The sequence below is a fragment of the Ceratosolen solmsi genome, unplaced genomic scaffold (assembly GCF_000503995.2).
Source record: "Ceratosolen solmsi marchali unplaced genomic scaffold, CerSol_1.0 scaffold14, whole genome shotgun sequence".
Classification (NCBI taxonomy): domain Eukaryota; kingdom Metazoa; phylum Arthropoda; class Insecta; order Hymenoptera; family Agaonidae; genus Ceratosolen; species Ceratosolen solmsi.
Genome location: NW_011948420.1, coordinates 6,767,368 through 6,782,340, shown reverse-complemented (window position 1 = coordinate 6,782,340; position 14,973 = coordinate 6,767,368). Strand labels below are relative to the sequence as shown.

The 14,973-nt window shown below is 34.1% G+C and overlaps 1 protein-coding gene across 3 annotated transcripts; it reads right to left on the bottom strand.

Annotated features, from left to right (window-relative positions):
- Positions 1–1,794: 1,794 nt before the first annotated feature.
- smg (sterile alpha motif domain containing protein 4 smaug) lies at positions 1,795–14,057 on the bottom strand. Of its 3 annotated transcripts, none has more exons than XM_011498071.1 (9): positions 13,811–14,057; positions 6,423–6,650; positions 5,644–5,965; positions 5,251–5,492; positions 5,063–5,167; positions 3,853–4,221; positions 3,291–3,450; positions 2,895–3,144; positions 1,795–2,092 (listed from the first exon to the last, which is right to left on the bottom strand). In XM_011498071.1, exons 2-9 carry the CDS (start codon positions 6,634–6,636, stop codon positions 1,928–1,930), a joined length of 1,827 nt encoding a protein of 608 aa, XP_011496373.1. In that variant the 5' UTR covers positions 6,637–6,650; positions 13,811–14,057; the 3' UTR covers positions 1,795–1,927. The 3 variants fall into 3 exon arrangements, with proteins under 3 accessions (XP_011496373.1, XP_011496375.1, XP_011496374.1); XM_011498073.1 differs by lacking the exon at positions 13,811–14,057 and adding an exon at positions 11,742–11,949; XM_011498072.1 differs by lacking the exon at positions 13,811–14,057 and adding an exon at positions 7,341–7,426.
- Between the last annotated feature and the right edge of the window lie 916 nt (positions 14,058–14,973).

Below are 14,973 nucleotides of genomic sequence, written 5' to 3'. Positions count from 1 at the left end.
TACCCCGAAAAATCGACGGTATGCGTGATTGGGAGTAATTAGACACATGGGGTGGGGGGTCGGGGTTGGGGTTGGGAGGGAGGGAGGGAGGGAGGGAAGGGGGTCGTTTATACGTACATATCAATACGCTTTTTTCAAATTCACTTATTTGTTCACCGTTACTACTTTACGAATCAATCGAACAGAGCTAGGTACACGAATCAGGTCACGAGCTCATCCACATCACAAAAATGACAGAAGGATATATCGATCACTGAAAGTATCTCCACAAACAAAGCAATGCAAGTATAAATATATATTTATGATTGCGATGCGATTAAAAAAAAAGTAATCAATTCAGTCCATCAGTATCTTTATACAAAAAAAAAAAAAAAAAAAAAAAAAATATATATATATATATAAGAATAAACGAAAATTACATTAGATTAAAGTGCTTGGGAGCGTAAAATCAGAAAAATTCCATTTCCCGAAATGGATAACACAAAAACAATATTGCAAGTATATCGCATGGTTTGTCCTCCCTTTTCTCTCTACCTTTCGAAACATTCACTCTCGCTCAATCATCCGGTCACAAAAAATGAATCTTTCACACTAACTTTCAATCATAATTTCTCCTACTCTTCTTCGCATAACGCGATCCTTAAAAAGTCTTCTAATAATATGTGTATATATAATATATTCGTGTATATAATATATTTTATGAATATTACTGATTAAGTAAATACTAAAGGAAAGAATCTATCTTTCTAGTAGCATTTGGCTTACCAAATTCTGTCAGTTCCATATAAATAGTATTAAATGTTTATTAACACTTAGGACTCGAGGGATTATTGTCATTCTGTCTATGATTGAACACATTCTCAGTTGAGATCCATAGTTAGTCTATGTCTAAATAGATAAAGTTATATTTTGTATTGCTCGACTGTTTTTGAGCCGTCAGAAAAAAGATATTCGTCCGTGACAACAATCATCCGAGAGTCCTAGCGATGAATAAGATCTATTATTAAAGACATAAGCACTAAAACCTTGGAGAGAGTGAGAGAGATATAGAGTGGAAAGCAAGTGTAGAACTTTTTTGAAGTAAATTTTCATTTTCAATAGCCTTTAATTGTTACGGTATGGAGAACCTTTCTTTAACAGTCCCCCTCACATATAATTTTATTCTACTTTTCTTTCCAAAGGACTTGTAGCTTATATTTTTAATTACAGATGCGTTATAGCTTATATTTTTTACTTAAATCAAAATTAAACGTTAAAAATTATGAGAATATGATTCATTTTCATTTTCCTTCTTTACGCCTATTTGAAATATCAATCAATAAAAAACATCCTTGTTTTCTTTTTTTCTTTTGTTTTTGGTATATTAATTATCTTGTAGGACTGCCAAGTATAAAAAAAGTCCCTAAGAGCATAATGTATGCAAATCGATTAAGCATTTTTTGTGACTAAAAAAGTATCAAAATGAGAAATACTTTTTATTAATTGATATTAAATTCTTTTTCCATATAAATAATCCATCGTCAGAATCGTCATTATTATTTTTTTTTTCGCTTTTCGTTTTTTCTCGTTTTTGTTTTTTTTTTTTTTTGCCAACTTAAAACCACTCTGATTTCTTATAATTTTCTTAAAAATTATGAATTATTCTCTATCACACACAGTCTATTATATTACATATTGTTTGTCTCTAATGTTGAACAGTTGGGTTTATATGAGAATACACATTCTGCGCTTATTTGTTCCGTTTTTACCTTCCTTTCATTGTTTTGTCTAGTTTCTTTTTTGTTTTTTGTTGTTTTTTTTTTTCTGTTTGTTTCATGTTCGTCGTCCAAAAATTATAAAAATAGCGCTAACCTGCTGTATAAGTGTGTGGATAACAATACGAATGCGGTGCCATTTATTAATAATTGTTATCAAGCAAAATGAAACTTTAAGCTTCACCAAAACCACCTATGGCCTGCTCAGTCATGCGCAAACACAGCGACTCTAAGCGAGAATTTATCTCCGGTTCCGTCGTTTCAATTGTACTGCTTGAATGCCCAAAGAAGTTGTCTCTTGGTGCACTGTATGTACGTTGCAAGGTTCTCTGCAACTGCTGTAATGTTTACAATTTCTAAATTTAAAATCTTTATATATCGTTAAGTTGATAATAATTTTCATCAATGAATGTGTCACAGTTATTTCTGCGTTTACGTACTTTACAAAAATTTATGTAATTTTGCAGTTTGATTGGAAAATCAACCGTTACATATGCATCGATTAATCTAAAAGGTTTAGTAATAAATATTTATACATATATATATATATATATATATATAATTATATTTTATAATTATAATTATATTTTAGTTTTGTTATAATGTAATAAAAGTACATATTTTCTGAAACACATCTTTTTTAAAATATTCCGAATCTACATTAGTTATTTAATTGGATTTCGAACATTTTGATAAAATTTTATATAATACTTGGATCTAAAATATACAACACTTTGAACAATGTAACTTGAGTGTATAAATTAAAAAAAGAATTAATATTTTTTTTAATTTGTATCGAATCATGAATGCAAGTAATTAATGAAGAATTTCCTTAAAAATTGTATTAATTTCATTACCAGGCAATTAAACTAATTATAAAATAGCCTTTAAAATGATATAAATACAATAACAGCACAGACATTATTTTTAAGTAATGCATTTAATTATGAATTAACCTCCGAGAGGACAATGATTATTACGTATTAAACATATGATATATTATTTATATTGATTAAAGTATAAGTAATTTTATATATATGAAAAATGCATAATAAATAAGAAGTATTTTTAAATAAAGGCAGTATTTTACTATAAATAAATATTAAGTTATTTAACGTTATTTTATTAATCCATATTTACCTCTAAACTAGTCTCCTGAAGACTGGGTCGTTTTTCGGGAACTTGAACTGACTGGAGATTATTTTGATTTGATGATTGACTCGAACTTGATTGCAGATATGGAGTAGATATGCTGTTTCTATGTGGTGTAATGATAAAATTGTTTGATGATTTAGCGCTTCCAATATGGCCTAAATTTAAACTAGGTTTCCGGCTATGTTGTTGTGAATTACAATATCTTCGATTAAAGAAAGCATGATTATGCTGCCATCTAGAATAATAAAAATAATTTGTTTGTTTGTTTTTTTTTTTTTTTAACGAAATAACTTGATAATGAAATTTGTAATTGAAAAAATGCTATGTTAATATAACTACTATATGAAAATAGTAGTTAACAAGAAATAAAATATAATTTACTTAGGAGTCGGTCTAGGATTGCCAAGACGACTACGCCACTGTTGTACTTTTTCTTTCTGACTTGATGTAAAACAATCATGTTGTAATACCTTCTCAAAAATACTTATACATGAGCATAAGACTGCATCGTCTATATTTTCTAAAGCCAATCTACTGCATACTATAACGAAAAAATGTATATATATATATATATATATAAGTGAAAAATTTATGTAATTACAAAATATCTAAACACATTTATTATTAAAATTAAATTTAAAAAATGTGTGGAATAAATTATTCATATTATAATTTGCAAATGTAATAAAATTTGTAATGAATTTGAAATGACTTTTCACTCAAATAATTTATGATAAAAATCAATTATGCATATTGTATTTGAAAAGAAAAATATATATATGTAAAAAAAAAAAAAAAAAAAAAAAAGGGAAGAAAAATAATTGTGAAATTCTAGTAAACACTTCTCTAATACACAAATAATCGTTTTATTATTGATAGAGTAACTAAACATTTATGTACGATGATAAAGCAATATTCCACAAATTTGAATTTCGGAACTTACATTTACCAAGAACCTTCGTAAATTGTGCTGGTATGTCTTGATTATCATTCTCCTGGCTCGGTTTGAGAGGTGTTGCAAGTATTGCTTTAAGTTCATCCAAAGCGCCAACCATCAATGGCTTCTGAGCAAAAGAAGTAGATTGGTTTGTCTCACGTTGCGGCTGTACGAGATCTTTCTCCAAACTTAACAATGTCTGATAGCGCTGCTGTAGTTTCGCAATTGATAAAGCAAGCTTATGCCGTGCACCCTTAGTGACTCCTTGTTCGGCAAGACGTTCTTCTGTGAGTTCAAGCATTTCCTCGTAAGATAGGCTGGTAAACAGATAGCTGTATTTGTGGAGACGTAGAGTCTTGAGCCATGATGGAACGTCTATCAATATTTTGTATTCATTTAATAATTCCTTTATAACTAATATCGAAATATAAAGTTGATAAAATTAATATATAAATTTATTACAAATTTGGATAATTTGTAATGGAATTTTTAATCAATAAAAATCAATTGTTTTACACACACTTGTTAAAATGCTTGTAAAGATCAAGGTGAATATTCATCAATTAAATATTCTTTTGTATTGAAAGAAATATTTCAGTTTATACAAAATTTTCGTAGTGCTTATGCATGCAATCGTTCAATAGTTCCTTTTTTAGTTTTAAAATATATAAAATTGAACGAGAGTTTAGTAAAAATGTACGAACGACAAATTAATACTTACAATTCTTTCACTTCTAAGTTTTGATTTTTAAATATTTCACAATAGCTACAATTCCTTTTAATAATTATAATATTAAATTTTCAATAAAAATTAATGAAACAGAGATCCAAATGATATTTAATAAAATTCACGCTTTAAATATATAAAATGTATAAAATTAATTTGAGATGATAAAGTGTAAACATTACATAATTAGCAATAACTTTTTGAGAAATGTTGTTTTTAATTTTTGCATATTTTATTTGTATATTTCGTTTTCTTTTACGTTGCGAATGAATATTTACTTTTCAAATAATCACAGCGTTGCCCGGAGCAGCATTAACTATAATAAATTTTTAAAAACGATTTCTTTATGTGAACTTTTACAATTTATTTCCAGTTAACTTTACACAAATTATTATTATTTCCATAAAGATAGACTTTTTTTACTATATTCCTTAGTAGTTTTATTTTTTAGTATAAATATTGAAATTCATGACATTTATATCATCTTACCTCTCATTCCTGTAGTTAAAGGTCGGGCGGAAGCTTCACCTTCACTACCACTACTTGCACAAGAACTTTGAGGACTGAGGGGTCCCAACCCAATTAGAGCAGCAACTTCAAATTAAACGAAATTAATATTTTATTAAACAAATATTATAGAGTTACGAGAAAACGAAAAAAAGGAAAATTAAATTTACTGGAATGATCTTCGGAAATACTAAAGCTTCTAGCTTTGTGTCTTGTTGAAATATTTGAGTTTCCACCACCACGCTCAATGACCTCGGGTTGTGATGATACAGGAGGTGTTAAACTATTCGAACGTCGTTGACGACTTGCCGGGAGTTGAAATTGAAAATTAAAAGATGTTCCAGATTGTGCACCGTAACCTTGGTTTATTTGATCATTTTGCTTAATTGTCTTTTGCCATGTTGCGTCCCATCTAAATCACCAAACCAATAATTCTAATAATTAATATATAAATCTTACAAGTATATACAACATATTAGACGAATAAATTGTTAAATTTATATATGCCTCATTTCACGCTAAAATTATTAACGGAAGATAAAATATATGCTCAATGTCTTTACCGAATAGATGTATTATTTGCATATTCTTCAAGATTATGAACTGGTTGCACATTGCTAATTCTATCTTCGAGTTGTCTAAGCCACTGAGTTAGTGCACGTCTATCTTGACTAGTAATAGCTGGATGAATAAGAGTATAGCTAAGAAGTTGCTGCGTTTGTTCTGTATATTGACCAGTAGTTATACAATGACTGATTAGTTCCGGTATTGCTAATAAATAGCATTGTTTACATTCCACGTTTCCTGGTCTTAATAAAGGAAGATGCGTGAGTAGCTGATTAATGGCAACTTCTGTTGTCTCCAATAATAGTGAATTAATAAAAGCTGTAAGGATTATATTTAAAAAATAAAATTAAATTTAATCTTATTATTGATTTTATTGAATTGCTGACAATTTCTTGACGGTATTATATACATATTTTTGAATTTTTAAAATTTTCAAAACACTAAAGGTGTTTTCTATTGCATTTTCTATTGTATTTTCTATAAATTATGCAAAAGTTGATGGAAAATAAATATTTCTTGTCAATATTTTAATAGAACAAATTCACGAATTAGAAAAATAAGAAGAACACCACCGTCATTTAAAAATGTAATTTCATAGTATAGTCTGCGATTATAATACATAACGTGGAATGTTGTATTGTTGTGGGCAACTTTTTCAACTGAATAAGGTATCTAGTTGATTTAGAAACAAGTTTCAATTTTTCAATAAACTTCATAATTTTTTTATGTATTAATACAAAACGTCAAATAATTTATCGTATTAATTATAATTTACCAGGATTATTAGCATTGAGTTCTTGTGAGTCCAGTTCTGAAACTGAGTGCAGAGAATGCTGAACAGCTTGAGCAAGAAAACGAGCTTGAACAGCTGGAATTCGTCTTAATAAGGCATACAGTACAACTGTTTGCTCGCACTCATTCCATTGTGAAAAAACTCTTGTCAATTCGCCCACCTGCTCACAAAAAAGAGCTCCTGGAGACCATTTCATTTTGTACAGTATATCTATAATAATAAAAATCTTCAATATTATATTTTACTGTAATTGAAAATATTAAGGAAAATATTAATATTATTTAATTATATTAATTTCATTTGAAATCTAATAATAATCTTATTTATTGATTATTACAATCGATAGCTTAAGAAATCAATTTAATAAGTCAATATAGTTATAAAATTGGTAATAATTGAAAAAAAAAAATAAACAATTTAAGAAATTCAATTAAATGATAAACAAATATTTTTTCCTTATAATGAACATCAAATATACTATAATAAATAGTATTTAGAAACTATTTTAAATAATTCAAAATAAATACAATCTGATATTTAAAAGAAATCATTGATATTTGCATTAAATAAAAATTATTATTAGATAATATTAGATAATAGATTTCACAAAACATAATTTTCGTATTATTATAAACTATAATATAAATGCTTTGTAAATATATATTGTTGATATATTTAGAAAATGACACTTCTGAAGTATTTCCAAGATATTTTAATTGCTAAGGAAACAATCCTCATCGGTATATGCGAATAATAATCATGTTACATCCGAAAATTCTTAAAACCCAGTCCAACGAACCAGATAGTTGTGTAACAGAACTTACATCAAAACAAGTCAGCCATTCAAACACAACCTAAATAAAATTATTTAAAACATGTGTTCCACATTCAAAGACCTACCAAAAAATCCTCCTCGCTATACTTAAACTGGCTTTTTACGTACATCGGCATTATTAATGAAAAGACGTAGAGTAAATGATAAGCACCTTCCTACCGATTTTAATAAAACCTACTACACGTTCCATCGTTATCAACAGCCGTAACATAAAACCTAAGGTCGCTTTTGGTAGTGGAAACTAGAAATATAACCAGTATTATGCGCACGCATCTGCATGTTTGAAACAGTGATAAAGTATGAGCGGCAAAATCCAAATATAAAAAAGAGAGAAAACTGAGAGAGTATGCTCATAAACTTAAATTTAATGAAACGACGAATATCGGGTGGAGGAGGAGGAGGAGGAGGAGGAGGAGGAGGAGGAGGAGAGGAAGCAAGCAGCATACAAGTTATATTGAAAAAACGAATAAAAATAAAGAACGTAAAGTATAATGTATTTTATTTTATAATGTATTTTATCAAGTATCAGATATACATGATAAAAATGTATAAAAATTATGTATGCAATAAATTTATTTGTAAATGAATTAAGTAAATAATACAAGTTCGTAATATAATGGATTTAGGAAATTAAGAATAAAATGAAATTATGGTTAAGATGATATTAAAACGGATATGATTCAATCGTCGATTCTCACAAAAAATGAACAACTTAACTTTTTAAACTTATTTATATTATTATAATATATATTATAAATAAAAAATCTAACCTAATGTTTAATATATATATATATATATAAGTTTCTAATATTGATCAATTTTGATATTTTGATATTTTTATTTGACATATTTTGATAAGATACAAGATTACCCAATAACTACGTACTAATCACTCTTCCAAATTACATTTCACTTAATGATTTAAATTGGAAAATGCATGGCACATATAATTTATGTATTATACATTTAAGCTTTCGTATCTTACACTTGGTAAAGGAGAAAAAATAATAATAATCTTATAGCAAATCAGATCTTTACATTATAATACTGATTCACTTTTTTTTATACTGCATATGTTAGTTTACAACAAGTGTTATTAATCAAACTAACTACATGTTATTATCAAAATTGTGTTTAATGATATAAAACGTTAAAAAGTTTAAAAGTTGAAAAATCAAGAATACACGCGTAAAAGAAGAAAAATGTCTTTCGTATAGTAAGTTAAATTAACTCATCGTCTCTTGACATTCACAAAGAATGTAGTGTAATGAAAAATACAAAATCACTTGGCAGAAAATTAATAATCAATACTAAACATACTCAATTGTAATTGTATTGCGCAATACATAAATTCATATGCCAAATTTCTAATTTCCCCTTTTATATTAATCGTACAATTCATATTCAATGATTCAATGAAATGATACAGAAAAATGTTTATACTTCATTATTTCACGTGGATGTATGTTTAAATAATTCATGCTATTGTATTGTAATGCTGTTATAATGTATATATATATATTTATTTATTTATTATTTTTTTTTAATAAACTACGATTTCTAATCCTTTCACTTAGATATGTAGAATAGTATACCGGGTTCTTTTTTTAATATTTTTTTCATCTAGATGAATTAATTAAAATTATATAAATATAATTATAAATAAACAATAATGGTTAAAGACGTTAAAGCCTTTACGGATGCTGAATATACTATTAAGATATTTTTCTCCTAGAATTACGTTCTTGCAATGCAAATTGTGACATTGTGTACTAAATTTTTTCCATTATTTTATTATACTTTATTCTACATTTGTGTATGATAAATATATCGAATTAATGATTCGTTACGTAAAAAATTTATCTTTGATTCTAATAATATATTGGCCATTTATAAAATTGCTATTATAATTAACTTATTGATTACAAAAAATTACATTATATTTCTACATTGTTTTAAACAAATTTTATAACAACAAACAAAATAACGTTTCATTAAATACAATGATAAAAATTTCTTAAATATCACAACGAAATTAGCATAAATTGCAGACCATATGTCGACTTCATTTTACGTATTAAGATAAGAAGTTAATTAAAAGAGTCGTTTAAAGCGGCAACTACTTAGAGGTAATAAATTGTTAAAAGTTTATTCTTTATACTAAGAGAAATATCCTTATTTATATAATAAAAAAAAATAATAATAAATAAATAAATAAAAACAATGATTTTACACGTATGCTGGAAAATCATCATGTGGTGATAAAAATTCAAGTAATAACAGATGATCGGTCAGACATAGGTACATTGGCACTGTAACCTATCTTATTCTACTGATTGTTACCAATAAGGATATTCTACAGCGACCTCCAATGCCTCCAATAATTTATGCAAATGATTATTCATAAATAATTGTAAAAAGTAACAAAACTCACGTACATATAGTGCTATGATATAGTATGCCTTTTTTATTTATTTACTTTGTTTTATTCTTTATATATTAATTTATATTCGTCTCGGATTCGTTTTAAAAGTGCAAAAAACAAAAACGCGTAGCTCGAATATCTATCTCTCGCTCTATAGTCCGAATTGATTGGCCAATCAGTAATTTGTTAAAAGTATCTCAAGAATTAATGGCGCACAGGCACCAAGCAACTCTCGACAAAAGTCGTCATGCGAGTAGTCGAATTGACAAAGGGGACAAAACGGCAGTTAAAGCTCTCGACTCCTCTCGCAACCGCTTTTCGCACATTCGAAAAGCCGTCATTGCGAATCGCGGATCGCGCGCGTACACCCACGTCATCCGGTTGCGCACGCACGCGCTCTCTTTTTCTTCTCGGCGAAGTCTCGCGAGGCAACCGTAAGGGTGCTCCGGGAGTCAAATGCGCGTGCGCGAGCACGCACGCACTCACGCACGCACGCACTCACGCACGCACGCACGCACAGACAGGGCGGGGTGGTGGGTAAGAGAGAGAGAGAGAGAGAGAGAGAGAGTGAGAGAGAGTGAGAGAGAGCGAGAGAGTGAGAGAGAGCGAGAGGGGGGGGGGGAGAAAGATTCGCTCTCTCTCTTGACCAGCGCAACGGGCTTCGCATCCGGCAGGGTCAAGTTTGTTTACGGAAAATCGCGAACGCCCAACCCGTGTTCTTTTGGTTTTGAAAAGACGCGAGCGCGAACCTCGTTTCTTATTCCTGTCCCCTTCGTCATTCTTTCTTTCATTTTATTTCTTTTTTCTTCTTTTGTTTTTTATTATTTTTTTTATTAATTTTTTCTCCTCTTCTACTTTATTTATTTTCTCTATTTTGTCTACGGTCTTTCGCATGTGTAAGACGATGTCTGCCGTAGAAAAAAAGGTCGTCGGGAACGGGGGTGGGGAGAATAAAAAGCAAAAGGGAGAAGGAGCGCCGAACTCGCGAAACGTAATAAGGTTGTATATCTATGTACACATATATCGACTGTCTCGAGGACATTTACCTCTTGTGAACCCGCGTGATGGAAGGGGTCGAAAGTTGGAGATGGCAAGGGACGCCCTGTATAGCCGTACTTTGTTTACATATAAGAGACCGCGGACTGAAGTTTCGGCATAACGACATTACTTTTTAATATGGTAAAACACGTATGAGAACGATTTTTCCAAACAAAGCGTCGTGATCCCCAGCCCCTCCTCATTATCATCATCCTCCTCCCCCCATTTTTTACCCTTCCCCATCGCGAAATCCAACATGCAGAGAATACGGGTAGAAGCCGGGTGTGAGTATTTTTTTTTTTTTTTTTTTTAATTTATTTAACGAGACTCGTCGTAGAGATGATAAGTAAAATTTATTGGCTACACCAAGCTGACGATTCACGGGACATTTCGCGTGAAACGAATCAACCAGACTAAAGGTTAAGCTTTTGGCAAGCGAACATTTGGCAAACCGGCGAACCGGACTAGGTGTTAAAAGAGAATCGGCCATTGCCGCTACGTACGAAACAAAAAGTTGCCGTACTTATCGGGAGCGACTAGACGCCGAATGAAAAGCAAGAAATAGAGAGTGCAAGCGTTGTCCGAGCGCTCGCGCACACCCATGGCAAAAACAAAAAACAAAAAAAAACAAAAACAAAAACAAAAAAAAGTAACAGCAGTAACAGCAACAGCAGCAGCAGCAGCCACGCGTGAACTCAAAATAAACAAAAGCGACCGCTTAGACGGGAGCTTGCGAAACATCCCGTGCCGACTAATGCTGCATCTCGGCGATAATAATTCAATGAGAGAGAGAGAGAGAGAGAGAGAGAGAGAGATTGAGAGTGAGAGTGAATGAGTGAATGAGTGATAAAGAGAGAGAGAGAGAGAGAGAGAGAGAGAGAGAGAGAGAGAAAGAGAGAGAGAGAAAGGCCATCGCAGGATGAAATGCAGGGAATGCGCAATTGTGAATGTGTGTACGGGCGCTACAACGTGTAAGCGAGTAGTTGAGTTCGGGGCAGCCTACCTGAGGGGGCGTGTAACGTGCGAGCCGGCGCCGAGGAAAGGACTCTTTCTGCTCTCCCCGAGGCTTCTCACCAGATAAAAAACACGCACACACTCGATCACGGACCGATGAACGAGACGTTGCCAACCGCAGTATCTAACTCTCCGCTGTACAGCGCGTACTTCGGCGTCGGCTCTACGCTCTTTGGTTCGCGATAGCTGGACGTTTGTGTGCGCGCGCGCGTGTGTTTGCGCGTGTTCAAGTATACAATCGCATGCGCGCGCGCGCGCGCCCACAATAATCCCGTACGCGCGAGCGAAATAGAGTGTGCATGTGTGCAAGAGGGAGATAGAGAGAGAGAGAGAGAGAGAGAGAGAGAGAGAGAGAGAGTGAGTGAGAGAGAGAGAGAGCGAGGGAGATACGGCGTATTAGTAGCGATGGGTGGTTGACGAAGAAGAGAGAAACGCCGGAACGCACTCTGAAGGAGAGAGAAAGAGTGAGGTTAGGTACGTAAGGTGGGGGGCTTTCAAAGGGCAATGAAACCATCGGAGTGCCTCTGTCCTTCTTTAGTTCTCTATCTATCCATCTCTGTCTCTTTCGCATACTCTCTCTCTCTCTCTCTCTCTCTCTCTCTACACACATCCCTCGCTCCCACCCTCTCCCACTACCTCTCACCGGGGCTATAGTTGAAGCGGCGTTTTCGGCGCGCCGACTATTTTTCTCCTTCGCTCTGGTTTCTTTCTCCCTGCTCTCTTTCTCATTCTGTCTCTCGCCATCTACCGCCCCCCCGCCCCGCCTCCCGCCACGCCTCCCCATCCCTCCGCCCTCCCGCCACCGACGACATCGCAAACCTACCCATCGGCACCGCGTATTCCAACAATGTTGTTATTACAAAACGTCGTGTTATTCGATGCGGTCAAGTGCACACTTTCCGACGATCGCTGCACCTACTGATAATGCGAATTAAGATGAATTTCATCAATTGCTTGGACGTTTTCACCCATCTACACTAGCGCGAGAGTGATTTCTTATATATTGTTTTTGACGTATCGTTTTGCCGAGGAAGCAATTTGCCAATATGGGCAGAGCCCCTCGAGAACGATCGACCATCGCTCGATTAGCAGTCGTTTAATTTTTAAGACGATATTATCCGAGGCGAAAGTCTCAGACAATTTACATGGCAATTTCGTAGCAGATCGAATCGATTAATGCCCACTCCGCACTCATACACAGAACCCCAACATCACTATGAGAAAAGAGCGATTGTAAAATATTTGCAAGACAACTGGTTTATTTAATCTTGAATGGCAAAAAGCCCATTTGCTGCTGCTACTACTACTACTACTACTAATACTACTACTACTACTACTATTACTACTACTATTACTATTACAACTACTACTATTACTATTACTATTACTACTACTACTTGTCCATCGCTCGATACCAGCATTCGAGCCCAAAGTCAAGGATGCCATAGAATAATCATGCAACAACAGACACGCGAGAAAGTCAATGGCGAGTAAATTAAACAGCAAAGAGCTATTGTCCTTTAAATAGCTAAGGAAGCGCGATGAGGCAGCAGCTAAAGGCTCTTAGAGGCCCCTTCTACACTGCCACTTTGCAAACGGCACAAGCTTTCGGAGCCACGACATATCCAATTTATCCAAGCCCGCCTTGGGACTCGTAGGCGAGCGTCATCGCCAAGAGTCACGGGGCGATCGTCGGTTGCGGCATTAATGGAAAGAAAAAGGAAATTGGCCGCGAGATTGCAAGAATGCTCAGCAAGGACGGTCGGTCATCGGTGTCATTTTGACTTTTAGATTGTAAGACAACAGCCAGCCGGGTGATATGAAATCATTTATCCTGAACGTTTGTTCGGCCATTTGCGCGCGCGCGCAGCGTACATCATCGCCTCGCCACCCAATGTCGCGCCTGTCTTTCTCATATTTTCTTTCTTTTGGCGAGGAGGCGACGATACCGCGGTTCCCCGTGTATCCCTCCTGGCCATTCATCCCTCTTTTCACCCGCACTTACCGCCTACTCGCGCATTCTCATCTACGAGGACGAATTTAATGCAACTGACTTACATTGTGTCCTGATCGAGCGACTCGACGACGGCCCACGGCGAGGGGGAGACAGGAACCGAACAGGGAAAGCTTCCTCGCTTCCGACGTCGTCCTCGGCGGCGGTTGCTGCTGCAACGCCGTCGTGGCCGGCTAACGTCTCCTCCCTATCAACTTGCGCTCGTGTCCGTTGTAACGCTAAGCCGTGCACACCAGAGAACCGCTAGTACAACATCTTCGAGCATCGGCTCAAGCTCACTACTCTCTCTCTCTCTCTCTCTCTCTCTCTCTCTCACGTTCACACGCTCTCTATTACTCTCTTTCTTTACTCCGCATATGTGCGCGCGCGACAGTCTACCTTTCCGTCTCCAGAGAGCGCACCCTATACACGCGATGGAGAGTAAAACTCCTGCGCGAATAATAGAATACGTAGTGGTAAATTGTTGTAGGATGATGTTAATGAGAGAGAGTGAGAGAGAGAGAGAGAGAGTGCGCGCGCGCGTGTGTATTTGCGAGTGACTGAGTGAGTGTGTGAGTGAGTGAGAGAGAGAGAGAGAGAGAGAGAAAGTGGTCGTCGTGATGTTACGCGCGTCGCCGATTACTCTGGACATGGCACGTATCATCTTCTCCTGTCGCTTATTCATTATTCATTATTCATTCGCTTATACGCGACCGAGAGTCTTAAATCTTATCCAATAGTTAAGTATAAACACGATTGGGGATAAACGAGGAGGTTATTATTGCTTACCGGCGCGTAACCTCGATTTATGACCGATGCATAATAATTATCAATCGACTTGTCCTTAAAGCTACGATGAAATAAATCAACGCGAGGACGCGCGCACCTGCACGAGAGAAACAAAAAAAAATAAATGTATAAACTATATTTTGGATAAATCAACGTATTGCCAATAATAATAATAATAATGATGACGATGATACGATGTGCGATATTATGTTTCGAGGGACTTTGTTTTTTCCCAATCCTCGATTGATTAATAGAATCTTCGTAATTATTTGCTGTTGACGAAACGAATTTCTGAAAAACTTGGAATAATAGAATAAGCCATCCGTTCGGATAAACGATCATTTTCACTTAGCATAGCTTATATATTATGCGATTCGATTGACATTCGAAATAAAGCGCATTATAATGAATAAACGGTCATCGAATTTTAAACCAACGA